This window comes from Lepidochelys olivacea (assembly GCF_965140295.1).
Source record: "Lepidochelys olivacea isolate rLepOli2 genome assembly, chromosome: 4".
Classification (NCBI taxonomy): domain Eukaryota; kingdom Metazoa; phylum Chordata; order Testudines; family Cheloniidae; genus Lepidochelys; species Lepidochelys olivacea.
Genome location: NC_140414.1, coordinates 85,738,755 through 85,765,209, shown reverse-complemented (window position 1 = coordinate 85,765,209; position 26,455 = coordinate 85,738,755). Strand labels below are relative to the sequence as shown.

Below are 26,455 nucleotides of genomic sequence, written 5' to 3'. Positions count from 1 at the left end.
CTACCCACACTCAGCAACCCTTCAGGTTCACTCCAGGCTCCTTCCCTCTCCCTTAGCTCCTCCATTACTCCTGACACTCACAAACCTTTGCATTGCTTCTGACGGGTACAGGAAATACAGTTCTGTGTTGTAAATTAAATGAATTACTCAAAGTTCTGTATTAACATGCCCAGTAAGGAATCTATTTGTCCAAAAAAACCAAACCAAACCAAAACAAAAAACAGAATCTCTTTTTTTGGTCTGTATTGTTACAGACATACTTGCTAACAGATATTTTGAAATAAAATTACCAAAATAATTTAAACTGGAATGTTACATTGTGTTATTTTAACAAATAAAATATGCAGAATTTTGTAAATTTTAAAACATTGTGTGCAGAATTCTTTTTTTTTTAACACAGACTTTTTAATTTTTTGGTGCAGAATTCCCCCAGGAATAATTGACTTCTACTCAGTTCAGGGAATATGCTTTATACAGTCGCTTCAGGAAGAAAGAAGGAAATGAGGACCCTTCTGTTAGGATAACTGAAAAATCACTTTTAATACCAAAATTTGAGTAGGTAGATGTAGAAAACAAGAGGCAAAAAGACCCCACACATATCCATCACTGTTTATGGCAATGTCAGTGTTTAATTTTGGGTGTTAAAAGGGCACACAAATTGGAAATCTTATTTCTACCTGACTTTATTATACTTATTACAATTGTACATAACATCTGAGGCCTGGTCTGAAAATAACTGAAAAGTTATATTGGCATAGCCACATCAGTCAGGGGTGTGCAAACAAAACACACACACACACACGAAAGAAAAACACGGTATGACATATTCCCAACCCGATCTCACCCATTTCAATAATAATTTCGATTAAAAAAAAAACAACACACACTCCACATACACTTTGGCGAAAACTGTTACCATTTAAAAGCAGGAGCAGTGGTGGGCAACCGGCAGCCCACGGGCGGCCCGCAGGTTGCCCACCACTGCTATCGAATATTTCCTGCTTCCCAATACTTCCTAGCTAGTAGATTTATAGTGCAGGGCAGACAACAATCTCGGCCAGAGTGGCCAACCTGTGACTCTTCAGAAGTTAATATGAGGCTCCTTGTATATAGGCACTGACTCTGGGGCTAGAGCTACAGGCGCCAACTTTCCAATCTGCCGTAGGCCCTGCCCCCACTCCACCCCTTCCCGCCCCCTCCCCTGAGCCTGCCGTGCCTCGCTCCTCTCCCCCCACCCCCCAAGCTTCCTGCACGCCATGAAACAGCTGATCGCGAGGTGCAGGGAGGGAGCGGGAGGCGCTGACTGGCCGGGCTGCCGGGAGGCACTGGGAGCGGGGGAGGGGAGGGAGCTGGTAGGGCGCTGCCGATATATTACTGTGGCTCTTTGGCAATGCAGATTGGTAAAATCTGGCTCCTTCTCAGGCCGGCCACTCCTGGTCTAAGCCATCGATTTTTGTAGCATTTAAACTGTTCTTCTGAAAATCCCATGACATTTTTTTAATAAATGTTCAACACTGACCTAGCACTGTTTCCACTGAAATCAGTGGGAATAGAACAGTGGACAACTCCCTCCTGCCTGCAGAATGCAGGAAGCAAGAGGGGACAGGATAGGCGAGATTGCGCCTTCTATCAGCTGCTGGGGGATTCACATTTAACAGACACCTCCTACTCAGTGGCCAATACTTAAAGTGGAACTTCAAAACAAAATCCACAGCCAGCAGCTTGGTAGGAATCCCAGTGACTTTCCCCACCCCCCGTGGAATTTTACCAAGGCATTGCCCCATGGTATTGTCATTGGTGGGTCCTTATCCCCCAGTTTATTACACTTATTAGCCAGAGACAAATTGTACTCCCAACTAGCCAGTGTCTGATTCCCCCCCCCCCCACCCCGGAATTCATAAAATGTATTTCTTTTATCATATGACACTCGGAGAATGATGAAAACCAAATCCATGACTACTACGTAAGAAAGAATAGACAATAACCTTCCTTGTAGTTCTAGTATATCCACCATTCTAAGACAGACTCAAGAATTCTACTCTGGGCAGTCAATGATGCAGTCAATGCGGTCAATGATGTAGCAAACAGGAGCAAACATTGTTTTTTAGAAAGATGCTGGTACTTTTTGCAATTAACCACCCCATACTGATGTTTATTTCAAAAGCATCAGAGTAACACATTCATTCCAGTCAGGTGAATTAAAGCTATAATCTCAACGTTTGGCATGTTAGACAAATGACCTGCCTCTGACCCTTATCACAGGCTGCTTGCCTCCCAGCGACTCAGACAAAGAGTGCTCTCTTCAGAACACCACCTCATACATGCCACATAGCTAACATCTACTGCCCTCCAAAATAAAATAGAAGTTGATAAATTTCACCGAAATTGCAACAAGGCAACATAGATTAATACAACAGAGCTGTACATGTCAGATCTCTCACTCCCAAACAATGGGTAAAAAAAAAAAAAGTTTAACTAAACAAAAACCCAACAAACCTATCTGCATTCCATTACCATCCATCAAACACACTTACAAAAAAGGGAAGTTAGCTAAAAATACTTCTATTCTGTTGCAGTCACAGGAAAGTATAAGCATGTACACAGCTGAAGCACACACAATTCTTCTATAACCTGTTATAATTGGCAAGTGGGAATATTCTTGTCTAGGAAGTCTTACAGTGACAATTTTAAAGCAAAACCTTGCACATCTAAGTTCCCATGGAAGTGCAAAGTAACACTTATAGACAACATGTACAGAACATATCCATGTATAGAAAGAGATTATAAAAAGAAAACAACTTTTTTTAAAAAAAAGGTCAAGATTTTTAAATAGTGTCTAGTAATTCTGAATGCCTCAATTGTTAGTTGGTGTCCAACCTGAAACACCTTAAAGGGGCATGTTTTTCAGAGTGGTGGTATTCAAGCTTTTTGAAAATTAGGCACCCAGAAACCTAAAGCACTCAAAATCTCATGAGTCATTTTTGAAAATCCAAGTTTATAATCATGTGTCAGCACTGACATGCACCACAAGTCTGTACACTGGGCTGTATAACGGGATTTGTAGTAGTAATATTTTGCATTCCCTCAAAGAATATTTAATTCAGATTCAGTGGCACTGTTTTTTTTAAAATCATTAACAATTCCTGTCAAGGTTCCTTCCCCACTCTGAACTCTAGGGTACAGATGTGGGGACCTGTGTGAAAGACCCCCTAAGCTTATTTTTACCAGCTTAGGTTAAAACTTCGCAAGGTACAAACTGTTTTACCTTTTGTCTCTGGACCTTATGCTGCCACCACCAAAGTGTCTAACAAAAATAACAGGGGAAGTGCCCACTTGGAAACGTCTCCCCCCAAAAATATCCCCCCAAGCACTACACCCCCTTTCCTGGGGAAGGCTTGATAAAAATCCTCAACAATTTGCATAGGTGAACACAGACGCAAACCCTTGGATCTTAACAATGAAAAAGCAATCAGGATCTTAAAAGAGAATTTTAATTAAAGAAAAAGTAAAAGAAAAACCTCTGTAAAATCAGGATGGTAAATACCTTACAGGGTAATCAGATTCAAAACATAGAGAATCCCTCTAGGCAACACCTTAATTTACAAAAAGACACAAACACAGGAATATACATCCCATTCAGCACAACTTATTTTATCAGCCATTTAAACAAAACAGAATCTTATGCATATCTAACTAGATTGCTTACTAACTCTTTACAAGAGTTCTGACCTGCATGCCTGATCTGGCCCCGGCAAAAGCATCACACAGACAGAGAGGACCCTTTGTTCTCCCCCCCGCCCTCCAGCTTTGAAAGTATCTTGTCTCCTCATTGGCCATTTTTGTCAGGTGCTAGCGAGGTTATCTTAGCTTCTTAACCCTTTACAGGTGAAAGGGTTTTTCCCCTGCCCAGGAGGGATTTAAAAGGTGTTTACCCTTCCCTTTATATTTATGACAATTCCATATTCTGATTTTTTTAATTACATGAACAACCAAAGCAAAAAGTCTGATAGAGAGAGAAATGAATGAGAAAAAGACAAATTTGCTCTGACAGTGTTGCTCTAGTTTTAGAAGCATATTTTTTTCCTTCCTTGCTTCTAGAGCAGATTTGGTAAAATACTTCCCTACTTTTATAGAAACATATTAATTTAGAAATATTCAAACCATAATAAAAGACAAGTGAGAAATTTCTGCTCTCTTTTACTCGGTTACACACGAGACTTTTAAAACAGCACAATATGCACATTTTAGATGCTAAGGAGCCTTTTTGTGAAAATGCTAAAGGCATCATTCAGTATTTAACAGATAGGCATGGAAAAGCACAGAAGACAAAAATGCTTATGGGAAAATATTTACCTACACAAATCTAATATACATTAGAGTCCTAAATTTTCTAAGAGTTGTTTGGGATCTAGACACAAAACCCAATGCAACTCTGAAAACGTAAGGGGCAGGGAGAACTGTCCTATTATACCAACATAGGTCCCTACTGTAAGGCTATTGCAGCCAGTGGAGTCACACGAAGGATGAATTTGTTCCACTGGCTTTATTTTTCTGAATTACTGTAGATGAAATAATTTGCAGCGCAGAATCTATTCTAAAAGAATGCTGTTCTTAAAACTACAGTACGTTTGCCAGTCCTCATTTGGAAATTATACCAAGTAAGCACTCCTACCCAACACCAGCTAATCTTCACTGGTTCTATCTGCCATTAGATTGAAGCTGATATTTCATTCTTCTTCTAAGATTGCCTCTGTTACTGTGAATTACTGAATGTTCAAAAGACTCAAAATGTCCTAACATTATGCCTCCGATTGGCAATTATTTGAGTCCTATAGCAAATGCTTATTTAAGAACACTAAGCCTTCTCTACTTACTGTACACTTCTGAGCAGTATACTTCTTCCACAGCAGTTCTTAGAAGACTGAGCCTTTTGGTTAGTTCTGAGCCAGTTTCACTCTCAGAAAAAATATATACTCACAGGAAAGTGAGTGAGGGACCTGTTTTTGGGGTGAGGGAGGGACCTGTTTTTTTAAGCAAGGCACTGAACAGGCTTTCTACGAATTACAGGTCTCAAAAAAAAAAAATCCTTCCCCACTCTTACTCCTCCTTTAGGAGAAGAAAGTCTAATGCAGCTAAGCCTTCTTATATAATCCATAAAACAAACCAAAACCACTTACTGTTTATGTGATCGATATAGTAGACACCAATCTGAGGATCATATGCAGCTTCCCATCCCCATGGTAGTTCATCCCCCACACAATCCGCGAATGACAAAGGCTTTGTTAACCTAAAAACAAATTAAAGTAATGCAATTAAAGCAATGGGGTTTTTCTTGAAAAATTCTGGACCTGTCCTCTTGTTCATAATTAGAAGCGAGGGATTGCTATAGAGGGCTAGCAGGAGGAAAGGAGAAGAAAAGTTGCCAAATGACATGGAAAAATAACCTCAAGCTCTTGAATGACTTTCCAAGGATATCCTGACTATATTAACTCAAAAGTTAGATAAATTATTCCCCAAATTTGCCTAGCCTAGACATTCGATTGAGAAATCTACTGTAATGCTATCCTCAAACTCTCCAGTAATTAAACAATAGCAGCAGACAACAGCTTGAAAAATCTACTCTCCTACTTGACTCTTGTAAGTGGGAGGACCTACAGTTTCAACCTTGATTTCCAAAGTATCAGTCCTCTGCTTTAATCATAAAATCATCCTTCCTCCGCAGTGTCAACACAGAAAATTCAGAGAACAGAAAATAACTTCCCATGGTGTACCATACAGGTAATCCTATTCTGATGGACATTTATCCTTGGAAGCATGAGTGGCAGCTGAAGTAAGACTACTAAATCTTAGAAGAAATGTCTAAATTGTAAGAGTGAGTGCATGCAGCTCACAAAATTAAAATTTCTCAGAAGCTCACAATTCATGCTGCAGTGATGGGGGGCCATAAGTACACCAAGATAAGACTTCTTACTGAAGAATACTGAAGTCAGTATATTGTGTATGTATCAGCAGTCAAAGCAAGATGACTATACCAGCCTATCAAAAAAAAAAAAAAAGGGGGTGGGGGAAGCAGGGTGACGAGACAGCAAATGTGAAAAATCGGGATGGGGGTTGGGGGTAATAAGAGCCTATATAAGAAAAAGACCTAAAAATCAGGACTGTCCCTATAAAATCAGAGCATCTGGTCACCCTAGGAAGGGGGCATGTATTCACCAATGAGATTTTACTGAAACAATTCACACCCTTTCCCCGTCTCAGAGAGGAAATGGGACTTATCTAGTGTCAAAGGGGCCTGATCCAGTAGCCACTGACTTCAGTGCAAGTCTGATCAAGCCCAAATAGAGTCTACACTAGTGTTGTTTTTAAAATCCTTTATTAGTGGCAGGTGCAGCTGCACTGGTGCTAGCAGCTGCTTAAATGCTAGCGTAGGCAGGGCACAAACAGTTTTACCATCATAAATCCTAGGGTTTCATGTCACAGCGGTAGGAACAAACGTGTCCTGAATGCATTAGCCCTTTCATTGGTTAGAGCATCAGTGAAGCTGCATCCACTGCTAACAGGTAAAAATTGTTAGCGTAGACATGACTGGAATGTGAAAAATGTTCTTCTCAAGATGCAGCAGCCTTGAACCTTGTACCTAGACCCACAACAGAAGGCCTGAGGAACTCTATAGGATGACATTACATCATCAAAGCCCTGGTAGGATTACATTTTGAGAGTCTACATCTTCACGTCTCACTCTTCCTCACTCATCTCTGACTTCCTTTCCTTTCTGTGCATTGCTTACGTCTTTGCTTCCCTCATTCCTTTCTCCTTTTCAAGCTTCATTCCACATTAAAAAATTAAAGTGTTCAATGGTTATCCCTAATCAATGTCTGTAGGCATGTTAATTTTTTATTTGATGACTAAACAATGACAATCACTTCTAGCCAAACTGCAACTCTGAACATTTCCCTGTGGAGATTCCCATATGGTGTGTGTTAGAGAGAGACCCCTCAGTGTGAATTCTCTTTGGATGGATTTTATCTGTTTTGTGTATGTATATATATGTATATACATGGTTTTGGGAGAAGGCAGTAACACTTTTTTTTTAGAATGGTTAACAAAAGGTTTTATAGGAACCACTATTACTAACAAGGCACAATGAAACAGACTATAACCATAATTGGTTACATCTGTGTCACATCAGAAAGAGACAGTGTCTTCCATAGCTAAGGTTGAATAAAGCCTTCCAGTATTATACTTTTATTTCATTTGGAACAAAATGAGTACTGGTTTTCCAGCTGAAAGACCAGAAGCTTTACAGAATACGGATATATTTTAAGAAAAGGAAAGATTTGGGGATTTACTGTCTAAGTATCAATAAGATTGGAGGTTGCATCATAAAGTGACCTTGATGAGAGAAGATAATGGGATACTATAGTAGAATTCCCACAACTGTGTTGACCATGCTCATTTCAGCTTTAGTTCAACTCACTTTATTATAAAGCACTTAGTGAAGAGTCCACTGTAACTTTTACTATCATCATACTATAAATTTGGTTTGACACACACCTTTATCACAAAAAAGCACACATTGTCCCATTCTCCCCTCTACTCCCCCCATCCCACCCTTTTATTATTATTATTTCTTACAATTTGAGTCAAAGGAAGTTTGTTTTGGTTTTTGAGGCAAAGGATGGAATTATAAGGCTGCGACAAATTTAGAATGTTTTACTTTTGGTAAAGCTTTTTGTTGTTCTTTTGTAACTCAAACCCAGTTTCATTTTAGGAAGCCAAACTTTTCATGCAGTTCGATTCTCCTAGCAACTAGAGCACAGGTTTGGTGTAGAAACAATTGGTCCACAAACAAAACCACTATAAGAATTATAGGAACTGAATCTTAAAAACACCTGCAGTCCTGGTTCAACTCTCCCATAAGAACGGCCATACTGGGTCAGACCAATGGTCCATCTAGCCCAGTATCCTGTGCTCTGACAGTGGCCAATGCCAAGGGCTTCAGAGGGAATGAACTGTTAGAACAGGCAATCAGGTGATCCATTCCCTTTCACCCACTCCCAGCTTCTGGTGAATGGAGGCTAGGGACACTCAGAGCATGGAGTTGCAACTCTGCCCATCCTGGCTGATAGCCATTGATGTACCTATCCTCCATGAACTTATATAGTTCTTTTTTGACCCCTGTCATAGTTTTGGCCTTCACAACATCCCCTGGCAAAGAGTTTCACAGGCTGACTGTGCATTGTTTGAAGAAGCACTTCCTTTTGTTTGTTTTAAACCCTGCTGCCTATTAATTTCATTGGGTGACCCCCAGTTCATGTGTTATGTGAAGGAGTAAACAGCACTTCCTTATTTACTTTCTCCACACCAGTCAAGACTTTATAGACCTCTATCATATCCCCCCAGAGGTAACCTCTTTTCCAAGCTCAAAAGTCCCAGTCTTTTTAATCTCTCCTCATATGGAAGCTGTTCCATACCTCTAATCATTGTAGTTGCCTTTCTTTGTACCTTTTCCAATTACAATAGATCTTTTTTGAGATGGAGCAACCAGATCTGCACATGGTATTCAAGATGTGGGCATACCATGGATTTATATATAGGCAATATGATATTTTCTGTCCTGTTATCTATCCCTTTCTTAATGGTTCCTAACATTCTGTTACTGTGCTCTGGCAGTCAAAAAAAGCTGAGTGGATGTTTTCTGAGAACTATCCACAATGACTCCAAGATCTCTCTCAAGTGGTAACAGCTAATTTAGACCCCATCATTTTGTATGTATAGTTGGTGCAGTTATCAACACAATTTCATCTGCCATTTTGTTGCCCAGTCACCCAGTTTTGTGAGATTCCTTTGTAACTCTTCGCAGTCTGCTTCGGACTTAACTATCTTGAGTAGTTTTGCATCATCTGCAAATTTTGCCACCTCCTTGCTTACCCCTTTTCCTGGATCATTTATGAATATGTTGAACAGTACTGGTCCCACTACAGGCCCTGGCGGACATCACTATTTACCTCTCTCCATTCTGAAAACTGACCATTTATTCCTATCCTTTATTTCCTATCTTTTAACCAGTTACTGATAGACAAGAGGACCTTCTCTTTTATCCCATGACTGCTTACTTTGCTTAAGAGCCTTTGGTGAAGGACCCAGAAAAGGCTTTCTGAAAGTCTAAGTACACTATATCCACTGGATCACCCTTGTCCATGTTTGTTGACCCCCTCACCACTAATAGATTGGGGAAGCATGATTTCCTTTGACAAAAAACATTTTGACTCTTCCTCAACGAATCATGTTCCTCTATGTGTCTGATAATTCTGTTCTTTACTATAGTTTCAACCAATTTGCTTGGTACTGAAGTTAGGCTTACCGGCCTCTAATTCCCAGGATCGCCTTTGGAGCCTATTTTAAAAATTGGTGTCATATTATGTATCCTTGAGTCATCTGGTACAGAAGCTGATTGAAATGATAGATTACATACCACAGTTAATAGTTCTGCAATTTCATATTTGAGTTCCTTCATTACACTTGAGTGAATACCATCTGATCCTGGCAATTTATTACTGTTTAATTTACCAATTTGTTCCAAAACCTCCTCTAACACCTTCCACTTGCCAAAGAGCTGTTTACTTGATTTGGTCTTCACCAAGCACTGCTCATTCTCTGATCTCTCTGTTCCCTCTCCAACCCTCACTTGCTCTCGTTCAACATCACACATTAAAACCTCCCTCATGCCCTAGCATTCAGCCTTCCTATGGACTTCATCCTTCAGCACTGAGGACATCTCATCGCTCTCAGCTACCTCTCTTCCATCAACATGGTCGCTGATTCTCTCCATTCTCACTCTCCTCCACCCTTGACTCTTTGCCTCTCTCTCCAACTGCCAGGTCCACCCTACCAACCTTCAGCTCTAGCTCATCTGCAACATCCACTTCCTGTGCTCCTACTCTCGCACTGCAGAGTGTCTCCTCCATTACAAATTTGTTCTCCTCTTTCAGTACTGCCATCTTCCTAGCTAAACAACTCTACTTCTCCAACTTAATGGAATCTCACACCCACCTTCCTGCCACTCACTCCTCAGATGTCCTCCTACCTCCATTTTTCTCGCTGAAAACTATCTTGCCTATTTATTTCAAGAGAAAATTGACAAAATATGATGCCCCCTCCCTTTAGCTTGTATTACCGTTCCCTCCGACAACTCTTTCCTCCTCCCTTGTCACAGGTGCAGAAGTTTCTTGTCTGTCCTTATCCTCTAACCCCTCCACTTACCCCCAGCAACCCCATCCCATCCCGATCTCTCTTGCACTCTCCCACCCCCTCCCTTACTCTCCTCCTCAACCCTTCACTCTTCAGATGCTTTCCCCATCAGTACAAACATACTTAAGTCTCTTCCATCTTAAAAAATGTACCCTTGACCTTACATGCCTCTCCAACTACTACCCCATCTCCCTTTATCTCTAAGATCATTAAATGCATTGTTTACAATCGCTGTTTGCAGTTGTTCTCCTCTTAACCCACCCTAGATTCCTTCCAATCTGGCTTCCACCCCTTGCACTCAACAGAAACCATACTTGCTAGAGTCTGAATCAGTACTCCATCCTTAATCTCCTTGACCTATCAAGATGCCTTTGACAGTAGATCATGCTCTTCTTGAAATCTAGTCCTCCCTTGGATTCCATGAGAAGTCTTCTTCTGGTTCTCCTCCGTCCTCTACTACATCCTTCACAGGATTCTGCTCAGCCCCCCTTCAGCTTTCTGTGGGGGTTCCACAAGGTTCCGTCCTTAGTCCCCTTCCCTTCTCCCTCTACACCTTTTCTCTATGTAATGCCTTCTGCAAACACAAATTCAGCTACCATCTCTGCATTTTTACTCCTAGTACAACCTCCCAAAAGTTTACCATAAATGAACCGATATCCCCTGCTGCACATTAAGTGTCAAGCTTTAAATGTATTGCACAAATTAAATTTCATGTCCATTTCATTTAAATAAGTGAGGGTTCACTGTATATCTTTAGCTTTCCATAAAGTATTGCACGGTCCATTGTGTCCTATGATGCAAATTTTGCTACTACCTTTGTAGATAGATATCCGAGTGTTCTGAGAAATGCACATCTCTCTTTACTCCATGCTCTAGCAATTAGCAAGGCAAAGCATGCATATATTATCACTTAAACTTCACAGAATGAGTATTTATTAGAACATAACTGCAACAATCCAGTGACAGAATAAGGTCACAGGACCACCTAACTGCAATCTGACTCACTTGACTATGCACTTTCTCACAGTGGTGCATAATGAGGACAGAGGAAAGGTTTCTATGACATACAAAAGACTTTACAATGACACAATACAATGCTAATATATTTTTGTTTAACCTCCTGGTGTTTCCCAATCTCAAACAACTTTAATTATGACAAATACCATGGACAGAAATGTACGATCAGCTTCAACCATTTCATCTTGTTTTGCACAAGGGAGATATAAAATGTTAAATCCTTTCTTTGTTCCTAATTATTACTGTAGTTAGGAGTTCAGAGACCAGCATGCCTAATGGTCTAAGTAGGTCAGAACTGCATGCCTACCAGTCAAGCACGGTATTTTTGTAATGGTTTGCCTCCTATTGATTTGACAGAGCAGGTTAAATATAAAGCATGAAATTAACAGATATGATCCTTCATGCTAGGTTGCATAAATTTCTGCTCTCTGCTTACAGTACTCATGTCCTTTGAACTCAAGTTTATAATATAAAAATTAAAAGGAAAGGAAATGCTGGTCATTCATTGAAATGATTAGCAAAAGTGTATATATGAATTGTAAACACAAGCATGGTATTTCTTGTTTTTTGGCACCAGATTATATTGTTACTTCATATTATACGAGCCTATAAAGTGCTAGACAGAAGATGCCAAATACTCAAAAGAAAAGACACTGTATTCGTGAACTCGCTGCCTGAAACAGGAAGTAGGCCAACCCAAAGTAAGCTTTCAGTTATTGTACCAGGAAAAAGGGTGGTATTAAAAGAAGGGGAGGAAGAAGTTCTATAGGATTCATTAGTACTCTATCTTGAGGTGGATCTTCATGTGCTTTAAATCACTTACTTAGTTCTCAAAAGTTACAGTTGTAGTAAATTTGGCAGCACTATGACCAGTACTTCTAACTCTCTGCCAGACTCCCTTCCAAAAGAGAGTCAGTGAGTTCATTTGGTCCATATTTGTCAGAGTATGTTTGCTTCTGACATCATCCAATAAAAGGCGCAACACACAGGAGGGCTGGGAGAGAGAGAACTTAATTTCCATGACACAGATCACGGTTAGAAAAAGAGGATACTCCTGTCACACTGACTTGCAGTTATGGATATCCACGTAAGCCAATCATCTAAGCTACTCTACAAAAATCTCACCTGTTCAGACCATCTGAACCTGTTTGCGACAACCTTGCCTATTAGAATGGCTGTCAATTCTCTTTTTTTTTTTTTAATTACGAAAGAGAGATGGCACAATATTTATCACCTGCCTAGCCCTAGAGAATGACAGAATTTGCATTCCCACACCAAACTATTCATTCACGCTCTCCTTCACCCACCCAGTTCTGTAAATCAGCTGGTCCTTGGTATTATTTCCTTGTCCAAAAAAGCCTTTGTTATCCTTGCCTTTCCTGACTGCAACTGGCCAGCAACTACAACGTCTAAACATTGTGAACCCTTTGCACACCTGCAGGCAGTGCTTTAAAAAGGAATCTCTGAAAGTCATGGCACTGATACCCACCTCACTGTATGCAAAAGGTGGACTGCGTAGGTACCCACTGCATACAACTGAGAAAAGATAGGGATACCCTTTTGGAAGGGCCACTTGGTGGGCAGGAACTCCACAGTCAGAGAAGAACAAGCCAAGAATGGCTTGGTGGTGAACCCTGTCCTATTCCAGTAGTGGCTCTAGATGTAGCAGGCTAGGTACCTATGTGTTTATCTTGGTCCTAAGACCAGCATTATTAGATTTGCAAGGTCATTTTGCATTGCACACTGAACCACTGCCGTAATGTGGTACTCTATTCACACAGGAATTTTTTTTTTTTGTTTGGCTGTGGTTTTTTCTTCTTTTCTTTTCTTTTTAAATAAGGTGTGCCAGTTGTTTTAGCTATGCCAATGTAAAGTTACTGGGAGTAGTTCAAACTAAATGTCACTCAAATTTTTAAAAATGTGAAAATCCTCAGTTATATCAAGTAATGTTGCTGGTGCCCAGAATCACTGGCAATCTTAAATATATTGTTAATTAGATCTGCTCATGTGCATGCACATACAATATAAATAATCTGATCCAGCTTTGAGGCTGAGGTGCCACAATTTGGGAACATACTCAGATGACGATAGTCTTGATGTTCATGCATGGGAGATGACACAATATTTGTGGTGCTAAGTATTCTGAGATCTGAACTGGATCCTCATTTTAGAAGTCTACTGTTGATAAGATATAAATAGTTAAAGGAAGGATGCACATTTAAAAGGAAGCAGGTTTAATAGTTCTATCAATAAACACCTCTTGGCTACATTTTATATAGTTTTGTTTTCTTTACAAAGTTTGGAGCATATCCTATTGGTAGAAGATCAAACTAAACTGTTAGAAACTTTTAACAAACACACTGAAACCTCAGGCTAACTGGACCCTGCTGAGTCCAGGTTGGGAAGTTTTCTAAAATTCTGACATGGTCCTGGATTATTCCTGCTCTTTTAATAGCTTTGTATGATAAGCTAAGGCCTTTTAAATACCAAAAGGTGCTTATGCAAGTCAATGGGTTTGAAGAAAATAAATTTCAGGTTTTTTGGTGAAGTGCAATGCAGAAATATACAGACTATTGCCCATATTAAGGGACAAAAGAATAGTGCCCTCATTATCATAACGGCAGTAGAACCCAGTGTTGCTGAACAAGGCAAGGACACAAAGGGTTCTTAAGACTTAATGAAACCAAGTCTCAGTGATTTTCAGTGATATCTCCCTGCATCAGCATTAAAAATAGCTTAAGTGCTAGCGTAAAAAGGACAAACCAATGTTCCCTCTAATTTTTTACATCCATGTGCGGAATGAATTTTGTTATGTGCACCAATATGGAGGTGACGTTTGGTGGGCATGGGGCAGAGAGGTTTGGAGTATGGGAGCGGGCTCAGGGCTGGTGCAGTGTGTTGGGAGGAGGTGGCCGTGAGGGCAGGCTCTGGGGTGGGGCTGGCAATGAGGGGTTTGGAGTGCAGGGGCTCTGGCTGAGGTTGCGGGCTCTGGGGTAGGACTGGGGATGAGGGGTACAGGAGGGGGCTAAGGGCTGGGGTGCAGGGGGGTGAGGGCTCCGGCTGGAAGTGCAGGCTCTGTGGCGGGGCTGGGGATAAGAGGTTTGGGGTGCAGGCTGCCCTGGGGCTGGGGCTGGGAGAGAGGTGCCTCTCGCCGGCCACGGCAGCTCCAGGGTTAGGGCTGGGGGAGAGGCACCTCTCCCCGCCTGCGTGGCCGCGCAACTTAGAGGGAAGTTCAGACTATGTTGAATCCCATTTTAGAAAATGTGATTGAAGCTGGAAAAAATATTTCTTCCTCTTAAAAGTTTTAAGCACAGCTCTGAGCCACCTAGTATTGTTGTCACCATCAACTAAAAAAAGTGTCAGGGAGAAGAAGCAACCAAAGCAAGAGGTGACTAGTTTCACTCTATTTAATGGATATTTTTTTCTAAACTAGGTTTGAAAACAAGCAACAAGGTTTAGGGAAGGAGCATTTGCAGTCTTGAGACTGGATACGTGATGGGATTTTGAAATGGGAGAAGAGAGAGGGATTATTTATCTGCTCTGTTAGTTTCTTACTCTACATAAGTGCCTCTTCTCGGGAATTTAAGCCCCAACTTGGTACTATGCTGAACGGGGCGGTTTGCTGAATTGGGGTCTTTAGTTCTCATCTAGAGAACTCTGTTCAGCCACTGGTACCTCAGTATTGCCATGTGAAATGGCAGTATCACTGTATTATTGCTTAATGCTGACCTACATAGAACTGCACGCATTGTACCAGACTACACACATTCCTGAACAGTCATAACTGGCAACAGAACTGACTGTGTCTCATTGGAGAGTGGTTTATTTGAACATTCAGTTTCTGTCTACAGTAGAAAATGATGTCCCATTCCTCCAAATGTTTTTCAATAACTGGTCCGCTTGAGTCAGTTTTGAACAGGATTTAACTGCTAGCATCAATTGGACAAAGTTGTTTTCAGCCTTATTACAGAAAATGTTCTTTCCAAAACTTGCTTAATTCAAAATTTACTATTCATCTCATCATTCAAGTAGGTACTTCATTCAGGCCATGTGTTTTATGGTGTAAAGAATTTTGTCCATTAAAAAACAATAAGCATGTTCCAGTTTCACATAAGATATCTCTGCAGAACATTATGGCCTCCATTCATTTTAATGGTAGCACACACTAAGCAAGTAAAAAGAAAAGGAGGTCTTGTGGCACCTTAGAGACTAAGGAATTTATTTGAGCATAAGCTTTCATGAGCTACAGCTCACTTCATCGAATGCATCCGATGAAGTGAGCTGTAGCTCACGAAAGCTGATGCTCAAATAAATTTGTTAGTCTCTAAGGTGCCACAAGTCCTCCTTTTCTTTTTGTGGATACAGACTAACACGGCTGCTACTCTTAAACCTTTGGTAAGGAAGAGATCCACACCTACAGGTCAATGGGACTAGGTTGAACTGCATACTGACAAGTTCCTGCTTATGTTGTAAGCAGAAAACTAATTTAGTTTAATCATCGTCCCTGGAGAAAAGGCCCTGCTGAATGCAGCAATATTTTCTGCAACATCATTCCATCAGCTCACAATGTTGGAAATATCAAGTAACTAAATGCAGAAAGAAAAAGAGTTACAAAGTAGCATTTTCAGTTTCTCACACAGGTATGCTATACTATAAAAAACTGGGGTACTGTAGTGCATGCCACTCTATGGCACCATGTTCAATGCAGAATATTTTGAAAGCGTATTATGGGGCTTTTTGGTGCTATGACAGTTTTCTCCTGCATTTTTCTTTCACACAGCAGTAGGCCCTGCACTAGCGTGTAAAACCTTAATATTAGACACATGGAATGTTAGGAATGTCTGATACTCATTCCCTGTGCAAGGATCATTCCATGGCAATAAACCAAATGATATGACCTTTGAGCTTTCCAGAGGAAACGAAGAAGCAGCAGAATTATAAAAAGGCCATTATGTTGGGTGCTATTATAGGTTATTTTAAAATATAGTTGTGCATGTTGATAAACACAGAAACTATCATCTTTAAGTACATTAAAGTTTTAAGAAAACATATTCCTAACTTTAATTAGTCCATGTGTTATTGTTGAAGTACTTCCATATTTTTTTTTAAATCCTCTCTTCCTCCCTCCCTCCCCCGCAACTCTCCTCTCTCTGTTCAATCACTACCTGTAAACTAAACATGGAAATGTTTGTCTTACCAATTTTCCTTCCTTCCTTCTTGTTTTAGGCACTGTTTATTACAGGGTTGCTCTTGTGTGCTGGGCAGCTATTTCACTGAGAAATAAAGAATACTGAAGTATTGGTTTTAAGGCCTTTAACACAAAGGCAGAGACAACTGGATTTTGCAAGCAGCATTATTTGAACAGCTCAAGAATGTTAGGCATTTCAAAGGCAAATAAGAGAAAGTCTGTTCCAAAGAGCTTACAACCTTATTTCAGACATGATGCAACAAATAATGAGGGACAAAGTGACATTACAGTGGAAATACTGCATGAGAGGCTTTAGAAAGGGAAATAATCATAAATGACAAGCTTATTATAGGGATCAAGTCTTTTATCCCAATATTTTGAAAAGTTCGACAGCTTAGAGGGAAAATACTGTACCTTATATGTTTTCAGAAAGTAAATAATAAAAGTGACTTTCCTGACATCTAGAGAACAGACCAGGCTGATGATATCCACTGCATTTGCTCTGGGAAATAAGCTGGACCTGCACAACAACTGCGACTGCACATGTAAATGCAGTAATTATGTGTGAAAACTTCTAAAATCTGGCTTTAATATTATTGATTTAAATGTATTGTACTAGTGTATTTTAAAATATAGCATCTTTCCCCTGGTTGTATTGTTGACTAAAAAGCAATTTTCTTCCAGCTCAGTTCACATGTAGCAGAGGAAGAAGTTTCATTGCTCTGAATGATTGCTGGGAAAGAGGAAAAATAAGAGGAACCTGGGTTTTCCAAAGATAGCACCTGAAGTTCCTATAGAATCGCTATACGGGAAATCAGATCACTTTTACCCAGGAGCCTAAATTTTAGGCAGCCGGGTTTGGAGACACTGGCCATTATCTTTGAACATTTGCTTTTTTTCTTTAATGTACTGTTCACATTCTGAACCTCTTCTATATCTCCATAGAGCATGTACTGATGTTTAAAATTGGTTTAGACACTGATCCAAGGAATATTTAGCCACCAAACATACGGTGAAGGGGAGGAAACGGTGGCTCTGGCAGCAGCAGCAGTTTGGGCAGCCCTTTGTTGTATAAATATGACGGTGGTTTTCAATTCAGGTTCCTATTCAGATGTTCTGTTTGGGTTAAAAGTACACTCAGACATACTTTTTCTCCAGTTTCAAAGTTGTAGACAGAGAAAATTTTATTTTTTTTCCTTCCAAGTTTAATTTTGGAACTGGAGAAAAGATATGTCTGAGTGTACTTTTAACATGAACTACTGTAATGAAGTATAATCATTTTAAAACAGGTAAGAAAGAACTTACGTGAACTGTCCAAGGTCACATTCAGCCTTAACAGAGGGCCCCACTGAAGCCAAAGGAAGTCTTTGGATCAGACTCACAGTACTTCAGTGGCAGCAGTAGGATTGGCTCTTGAGGGGCCTAGACTGCCAATCACTTGTTTCCCAACATTTCTTAATACATGTTTCTATACTACGTGGCATATAGCCCAATTCTCCTCCTGTGCAGCAGATGGATGGACTAGATCAGAGGTTCCCAAGAAGTGGTTCAGCAAGTCCTTGCTGGTGGTCATCAGAGACCTGGCAGGTCACATGGTGCTGGTTCTCCCCATTTCCAGCCGCTAAACTGCATTAAAGACAACTAAAACTACATTATGAATTGCTTAAATGGAAAATATAGTTGGCACATGGATTTTGTGTGATTGCAAAGACTGAGTCCATGAGACAGCGAGTTGGAGACAATCTTTGTATTAAGATATAACCACAAAAAGTTGGACAACCCTTAGACTAGATAACACAAGGGGTTCCTTCAAACTACTTCACCTGCAATTGCATGTAAGAGCAGCAATCTCTAGAGAAACTACACTTTTGCAGAGTCCATCAGACCACCCACTAAAGTGAAATGTCCTGGAAATATCAGGCTGACTTGAGGACTAGTGAAAAACACAGAAAACAGACATAAAAAACTTTTATAGTTTAACAAATAACTTCTTATCAAAGATAGTCACTCCACATAAAAGTCTAACATTAAGCTAAAAATCACTAATACTGAAATCTCAAAGTACTTTAAAACCACACATCTGAAAACTTGTTGTGGTTGTTGTAATATAAAAGTGTGCCAATTTGGATTTGTTAACCCCACCTCCACACACACAGAATCAGATTCCTTGAATATTTAAAATTCCATCTTTCAGTGCATTAGGTAAAATGAAAATGCTTTTCTATGTGCAGTTCAAGACCGATCCGTAACATTCATACACCCTATTAAAAACAGTGTTGTTTCCACTGATTTCAGTATTGAGTCCCTCTAGCACCTCCAATGTTTTTACATTCTTTACTTGCAATATTAATTGAATTTAAGTCTTAGATGGGATTTACTCCCATTGGTAATAAAGTTTGAGGCATGAGAAGTATGCAACAATTATCTAACAGTAAATATCCAAGTGTTCACTGAGAGTTCAAACACACACACCCTCTCCTTCAAAAGCTTTAACTAATACAGCAAAGCAAGCATTGGTACTCTTAGTGACTAAAAGGAACACTGCACATATTCTTTAATTTGTTTAGGCAAGGACACTATATTGAATTACATTTCTCTTGCTCATTCCACCACTCAACCCTGCTGTCCAAGCTGATTTAACAATTTGTTGGTCAAATGTGTTTTTCTGCTGTTATCAGGATGGAATTCAGAAGGGGGTGGTTATAAAGATTATAAACCCTTTTTTATTCTCAACATACCAATCACTGATCAAGAGTTCCTCTTTAATGAGCAACAATTGGCATGACAATTACTCAAAGTAGGAGTACTTTCCCCAAATTATTCCTAGTTCCCAGCTGCTTAACTCTCTCTTGTAAACTTTCACTTCAGGAGCAGAAACAAGTCATTGAACCCGTGAAAAAGTTTATATATCCATCAAGTCAATGTATTTAGAACATAAACATTCAAAATTAAACAGTTATTTTATTGGAGAGAATATATATTACACACACTGAGAATAATTGCTCCCCAATTTTTTCAGCCAACGATACCAGCTTGTCAGACTGAAACATCCTTTGTACTAGCCAGTGTCTGCTCTCTCCACCCAAGCAATTCCATACTCTTTTACTCAGAGCACGGACTACCCCAACCCCCAATCAGGGCCAGATTAACTTTTTGTGGGCCCGGAGCCAAACATATTTGTGGGCCCCCATTAGGGAAATAGGGCATGTGATGGGGGGCGGTCCACAAAGCAAGGGGCCGGTTGGGGGCAATGAGGTGCAGCGCAGTGGGAGTGGCCCCACTCAGCCCAGAACAAGGGCACTGTTTACAAACCAACAACTGCTAGACACATACTGGCCCACCCAGCCCTGCGCTGCCAGCATACCCCTTCCACACTGCCCCCCTGCCCAGTGCCCTGCCCTTATGCCCAGCACCCCCTCACCCAGAGACTTCCCCCACGGATCCCTATGCCCAATGCCCCTGGACCTGCTATGTCAGCGCCGCCTGCCCAGAGACCCCTCCCGCTGACCTCCCACCACACCCCCTGCCCAGCTTCCTCACACACAGATCCCCTACTGTCCAGCACTCCCTTCATAGTCCCACCATCACAGCTGTACAGCGCCCCATATTCCTGAGGGAATTCTGCATCAAATGCTGTGCATAATATTTTAAAAGTCTGCAATTTTATTTACTTTACAATGAATACATGTGGAAGCTCCACCATGGCAGTGGGGAGCACAGGTCACTGCGGTGGGAGAATACCCTGCAGCCTCCCCTGCCCCCGGGACTTGGCAGTGAGGCTGAACCTGGCCCTGACATAGCACAAGGGCCACGCCTGCCACAGAAACATCCTGGGGCCCTTGCTCCTTTTGTGCCAGGCACACCAGATGTGGGCAGGGAGGCTCAGCCTGGCAGCAGGATCCAAGTTCAGAGGGACTTAGTGTGGGGGGATCCAGATGGGGGTAAGAGGGTTCTGTGTAGGGTAGTCTGGGTGAGGGTAGCTCAGTGGGGGATCTGGATACACAGCGAGGTTCCAGGTGCAGGGGCAATGGGAGTCTGCAGCGGTGCCAAGTGAAAGTGGTTGGAGCTCGGGGGGGAGGGTCTCTGGGCAGGGGAAGTGGAGTTCATTTACGTGGGAGTCCAGGTGTAGGTGGTTGGGGATCAGTGGGGAGGGCATCTGGGGGGGCTCATCAGGGTGGTACAGCTGCAGAGGAGGTGGGGCTTGTCAGGGTGAGGGTTTGATGGGCCTGCTTAACAGAGGAGCCCCAGCTGCTGCCAAGGGGATCCGCATGCTGGGCCCCCACTTCCCCTATCCCAGGGGTCTCAAACTCAGTGACCACGAGGGCCACATGAGGACTAGTGCATTGGCCCAAGAGCCACATCACTAACACCACCCCCCTCGCTTCCCCTGGCCCTGCCCCTGCCCCCACTCCACCCCTTCCATGAGGCCCCACCCCTGCGCCGCCTCCTCCCACCCCTTCCCCAAAGTCCCCACCCCAACTCCGCCCCCAGGAGGTGCAGGAGGGGTGCGGCAGGGGGCTCAGGGCAGGGGGTTGGGGTGCAGGAGGGGTGAGGGGTGCGTTCCCGGCCAATGGGAGATGCGGGAGACGGTGCCTGGAAGCCATGGCAACGCACTGAGCCCTCTGCCCTCCCCCCCGGCTGCAAGGACATTGCTCCGGCCACTTCAGGGAGCGGCGCAGGGCTGGCAGAGCCACGGGGGGCAATCCTGCAGGCTGGATGCAGCCCATGGGCTATAGTTTGCCCACCCCTGGCCTGCATGTAGGCTAGGGGCGGGCTGCTTGGCAGGCCACAGGAAATAGCCCCACAGGCCACGTGTTTGAGACCCCTGCCCTATCCCCTTCTCTTCCCCATCCCATCGTAAGTGCTGACTTTTGGTTTTGCCAGGGTGTGGTTAAGGAACAGGCCTGGGGGCCAGGTGTTCTGGGTTTGGTTCTCTGCTCTGCCACAGACTCCCTGCTTAGCCTTGGGAAAGTCACTTCACCTCCGGATCCCACCCTAGATCCCCAGCCCTAGATCCCACCTGCCAAATGGGGCTAATGCTGACCCTGCCTCCTAGAGTAAATCCATCCATGGCTGTGTCACGATGAGGGAAATGAACATACCAAGGTTGGTAGATTTGGGCTGAATTTCTCCACAGCCTGAGAATAAGAGCCAGCTCCACGCAGGGGGAAAACGGGAGATAGAGGGGCTCAGGCCAGCTCTGCACTAGGGCAGCTGGGGGCTTCAGCGCCGCAGCTCCGGCCAGGGTCAGGGCTTCTCCTCCTCCCCTCCAGCACAGGTCCTGCCGAGGTCAGGGCTTCTCCTCCTCCTCCCTGCAGCACAGCTCCTGCCGGGGTCAGGGCTTCTCCTCCCCCTAAACCGCCACGTACCCACCAGCCCTAGGCTAGCTGGGCTCACCTGGGTCACCTGATGGCTGCTGTGGCCGGAGTGGAGCCTGAAACCCTACAGGTGGACGCCATGGCCACCAGCTCAAGAGGTGCGGGGCGGTTCTGGTGAGCAGGGGTGTGGCTGGGGCAGAACAGGGGAGGGGGCAAAGTGGGGGTAAGGGCAGCTCTGAGCCAGGGGATCGGGCTGGCTGGGGCCCCTCCTGACTCTGGGCCCGGTGCCATGGTGCCGCTGGCACCATGGTAAACCTGGTACTGCCCCCAGTCACAAAACTGGTGTTTGGAGCAACTCAATTCTGTTCCAGGTTAGTGTGCGCATAAATAAATGGGAAGCTGAGAATAGTGCTATGCAAACCTATCATAGAGGCTCATCACTGTGGCAAGTCTAGACCACAAGACATGAGCATATTATCTTTCTAAATCTATTATGACATTGGTAACACTATATGGATGCCACTGTCTCAAGTCCAACTGCATGGCAGTCACCATTCATACCTTCATTCCTTTTGCACCTTCACTATTACGACTTCCTTCTTTAAGGCTTTGCTAACCCCTAGCTCTCTAGATTCTTGTATATACACAATTCTGGTGCCCACACTCTCACATATAAAAAAATGCATGATCACATCTTTTTGCTTATAGTTTACCAGTAGTTGGTACCACTGGCTTAGAAGGCAAACATAGCCCAGTGTAAAGAAAAATGGCTTTATGAAACATAGTACACCAATACCGTTATCAACAGTCTAATAAAATCAGTAGCAGCACTTCAAATCTTCAAAGAATTGTACAAAACGTTCACCTTCATAATACCCCTCTGAGGTAGGTAATCAATCACCGCCACCATCATTTTACAGATGGAAAAAACAGAAAGAGGTTAAGGCCCACATTTTCAAGCTTAGTTGCCTAAAGTTAGGCACATAGAAACATATGTAGGCATCTAAAAGTAAAGAGATTTTCAGAGTGGGTAAATTATTTCAGTGGGAGCAGGGGGCACTCAGAACCTCTGAAAGTCAGGCCACTTACTCAGGGCTTGTCTACATTGGCAAGTTTTGTCAACGAAACTAACGTTGACAAGGAAAAATTGAGAAAAGCAAAGTCACCAAAGCATGTCAACATTTGCTCCCTCTGTCGACAGATCATGTCCACTTTCAGGGCACCTTTGTCAATGAGAGCAATGGACTGGGGGTATGTATCCCATAGTGCCTGGCTAGGTGTTGCGGGAATGTGGAAACAGAGCGTGGCGCATCCTGGGATGTGCAAAGTGTACCGTCGTGCACCACTTTGTGTTCCAGCCCTCCAATGCTTTCTGGCTTCCTTTCGTGCCGTTTTTCCAGCTGTCAGTCTTTTGTAGTGTGTGCCAGCATCTGCAGTAAGAGAGGATGGATCCCACACTTATCTCCTATGTGCGGTTAGCTGTCGTGAGGACATTGCGCATGGCAGCAGTTACTCGCAGAGGATGAATCGCAGGCACCCGAGCGTGATATGGATGGCAGCAAGTTGTCAGCACTTTCTGCATTCACAGAGAAGCTGCATACAGTAGACCGTCACTTTTGGACGAGGGAAACATTGGTTTGGTGGGATCGCATTGTCATGCAGGTGTGGGATGACGACCAGTGGGTACGGAACTTTAGGCTGCATGAAACAACCTTCATGGAACTACGTGCTTAGCTGCCCCCTGACCTGCGGTGCAAGGATGGCAGATTGAGAGCTGCCCTTTCGGTAGAGAAGCGCGTTGTAATCACTGTGTGGAAGCTGGCGAATTCAGACTGCTACCGGTCAGTCGCAAATCAATTTGGAGTAGGAAAGTCCACTGTTGGGACTATATTACTCCAAGCATGTACAGCAATAAATCGTATCCTGCTGCATAGGACCGTGACTCTGGGAAATGTGCATGAAATAGTAGATAGCTTTGCAGAGATGGGTTTCCCTAACTGTGGCGGAGCGATTGATGGCACACATTCCAATTTTAGTGCCAGACCACCTTGCCTCTGAATACATAAATAGGAAGGGATACTTCTCCATGGTGTTGCAGACACTTGTGGATCACCGGGGGCGTTTCACGGACATCAGTGCAGGCTGGTCTGGAAAGGTGCATGACGCACACATCTTCAGAAACAGAGGCCTGTACAGAAAGCTGCAGGCGGGGACTTTCTTTCCAGACCACAAGTTCACAGTGGGGGATGTGGAAATGCGCATAATAATCCTGGGAGATCCGGCTTACCCCTTACAGCCCCTGCTCATGAAACCTTACACAGGGCACCTGGACAGCAACAAGGAGTGTTTTAACAACAGGCTGAGCAGGTACCGCATGGTAGTCAAATGTGCCCTTGGCCGTTTGAAAGCTCACTGGAGATGTTTAAATGGCAGGCTAGACCTAACAGAGGATAATATTCCCGTGGTCATAGCCATGTGCTGCACCTTGCATAATCTGTGTGAATCTAAGGGTGAAAAATTTGCTCAGGTGTGGAGCACTGAGGCAGAGCGATTGGCTGCACAGTTTGAACAGCCAGATGCTAGGGCTGTCAGAGGAGCCCACAGAGCTGCTATTAACATCAGAGAGGCTTTGAGGAACCACTTTGACAATGAGGGCAGTAACACGTCTGCTTTGGAGCTGCTTCCCTGGTGCATCTGTGTACAATTTTGGGGTCCAAGATCCATGCAACACAATGATTTAGAAGCCTGTTCCCAAGAGTGAATTGATTGCTGTACGCTTCTGTAGAACACAGAATAAAAACGCTGTACCATTAAATACCTTAGCCTTTATTTATTGTTAAAAAAGGGTAAAACCTCACAACTGTGTGTAGCTCCAGCGATCATTGTGCAAGCTGTGAGAGGGGGTGGAGTGATGGGGAGGCTCAGGAGGGCCGTGAAAAGGAATGTGTGGGCATAGAGGGGGGTGGGGTTGGCAAAGAATTGTGCACGTGCATGTGGTGCAGTGGAGGCCGACCACGGATCTGCTCAGTCTGCAGCTGCGTGTCAAAGGCTTGAGCAGCTCCGTCTGATCCTCCATCACTTTTATCATCTGCTCCGTTGCTTGCCTAGCAAAAGCAGCACTCTCTTTTCTGTCCTCCCTTTCGGCTTCCCAGCACTCTTTCCGTGCCCTGGTCTGTCTCTCATCACGCTGCAGCACCTCCCGGAACAGGTCTTCTTTGCTGCGCCTAGGGTTCTTCCTTATCTGCTGAAGCCGGTCCGTGGGGGTGTGTGGTGTGTTCCCCAAGGTCTGTGCTAAACACAAGGGGGATTGTTACATTCCAGCAAATGATTGAAACATTTTAGTAAAAAGGGCCTTTTTCTAGTAAAAATCACTTTCTCTCAGACTCTAGGCAGGCACACAGCTCTGCAAGCACCCCAGTCATGGTGAGAGTCGGGAGCTGGGGGAAGGCGGTTGTGCATATGGACAAAAAGGTCACGGCTTGCAGGGCAGCTTTGCAGGGAAATCATTCTAAAATTATCCCACACTTTTTCACAGGTGGCCAACCTGCTGACTGACATCTTGCTGCTGAGGATGACCAGAGAAACCACGGCACAGCTGCTGAATGCTTGCGGCTTTCAACCCAGTCTATATGCAGCTCAGAGCATGGCTACACTGGAAACTTCAAAGCACTATCGCAGGAGCGCTCCCGTGGCAGCGCTTTGAAGTGCGAGTGTGGTCGCACGCAAGCGTTGGGAGACAGCTCTCCCAGTGCTCCTAGTAATCCACCTCCATGAGGGAATTAGCTCCGAGCGCTGGAATAGGAGCCTGTCTACACTAGCGCTTTAAAGCGCTCAGACTTGCTGTGCTCATGGGGGTGATTTTTCACACCCCTGAGCCAGCAAGTTAGAGCGCTATAAAATGTAAGTGTAGACAATCCCTCAGCTATGTGTCACTTGGTCCCAGCACCAGTGATTGATAAATGGCATGGTGCAGTTTCCTACAACTAAGGAACTAACAAGGCTGTAATCCCTTGGAATTCGCGGCAGAGGATTAACAAGTACCTCTTGGAAACTTTCCAGAGCCTTTTTCTGGAGAATTCCCTGCAGGTCTCGATGTCCATTAACACCCTGCTTGGCCATGCAGATTAGCTACACAGGGCAATGTCCAGCTCACAGAAAACACTGACTGCCTCCCACTTTTCAATTCCCTACACAAGCCACAGCAAATTACCAGGCATCTCATCTGCTTCCTGTTCCCCGCTGAGCACTTCTGGAGTGGAGAAAAGTTCCTGGCTGCCAGCCCCACTGGGCGACCCCGCTGGGAGTTCCACATCCTCTTCTGGCTCGACCTCTTCATCCAGAATTTCAGCCTGCGGGTTACCCCCTCTTTCTGCTGTCTCCAAAGCATCCACGGGGCAATCGGCGATGGAGGCGGGGTCACCACTGAGGATAGCATTCAGCTCTTTATAGAAGCGGCAGGTCTTAGGTTCAGTACCAGAGCGATGGTTCACCTCCCGCACCTTATGGTATGCCTGCCTCAGCTCCTTTATCTTCGCTCTGCACTGCTGCATGTCCTGATCATAGCCCTTTTCGCACAAGCCTTGAGAAATTTGCCCATATGTGTCCCAATTCCTACGGGTCACTCGCAGCTGCAACTGAACAGACCCCTCTCCCCATACACTGATCAGAATAAGAGAATATC

General features: G+C 43.5%; 1 protein-coding gene across 5 annotated transcripts in view; it reads right to left on the bottom strand.

The window, feature by feature from the left end:
• The window catches only part of WWC2 (WW and C2 domain containing 2), a 179,430-nt gene that overhangs the window by 111,137 nt on the left and 41,838 nt on the right, over positions 1-26,455 (bottom strand). For 4 of the 5 annotated variants that reach the window (XM_084627437.1, XM_084627435.1, XM_084627434.1 and 1 more), the window contains exon 2: positions 5,178-5,287. The exons of the other annotated variant lie outside the window; for it this stretch is intronic. In XM_084627437.1, coding sequence (XP_084483563.1) covers positions 5,178-5,287 — 110 coding nt within the window. The remainder of the gene's footprint in view (positions 1-5,177; positions 5,288-26,455) is intronic. 5 annotated transcript variants of the gene reach the window in all.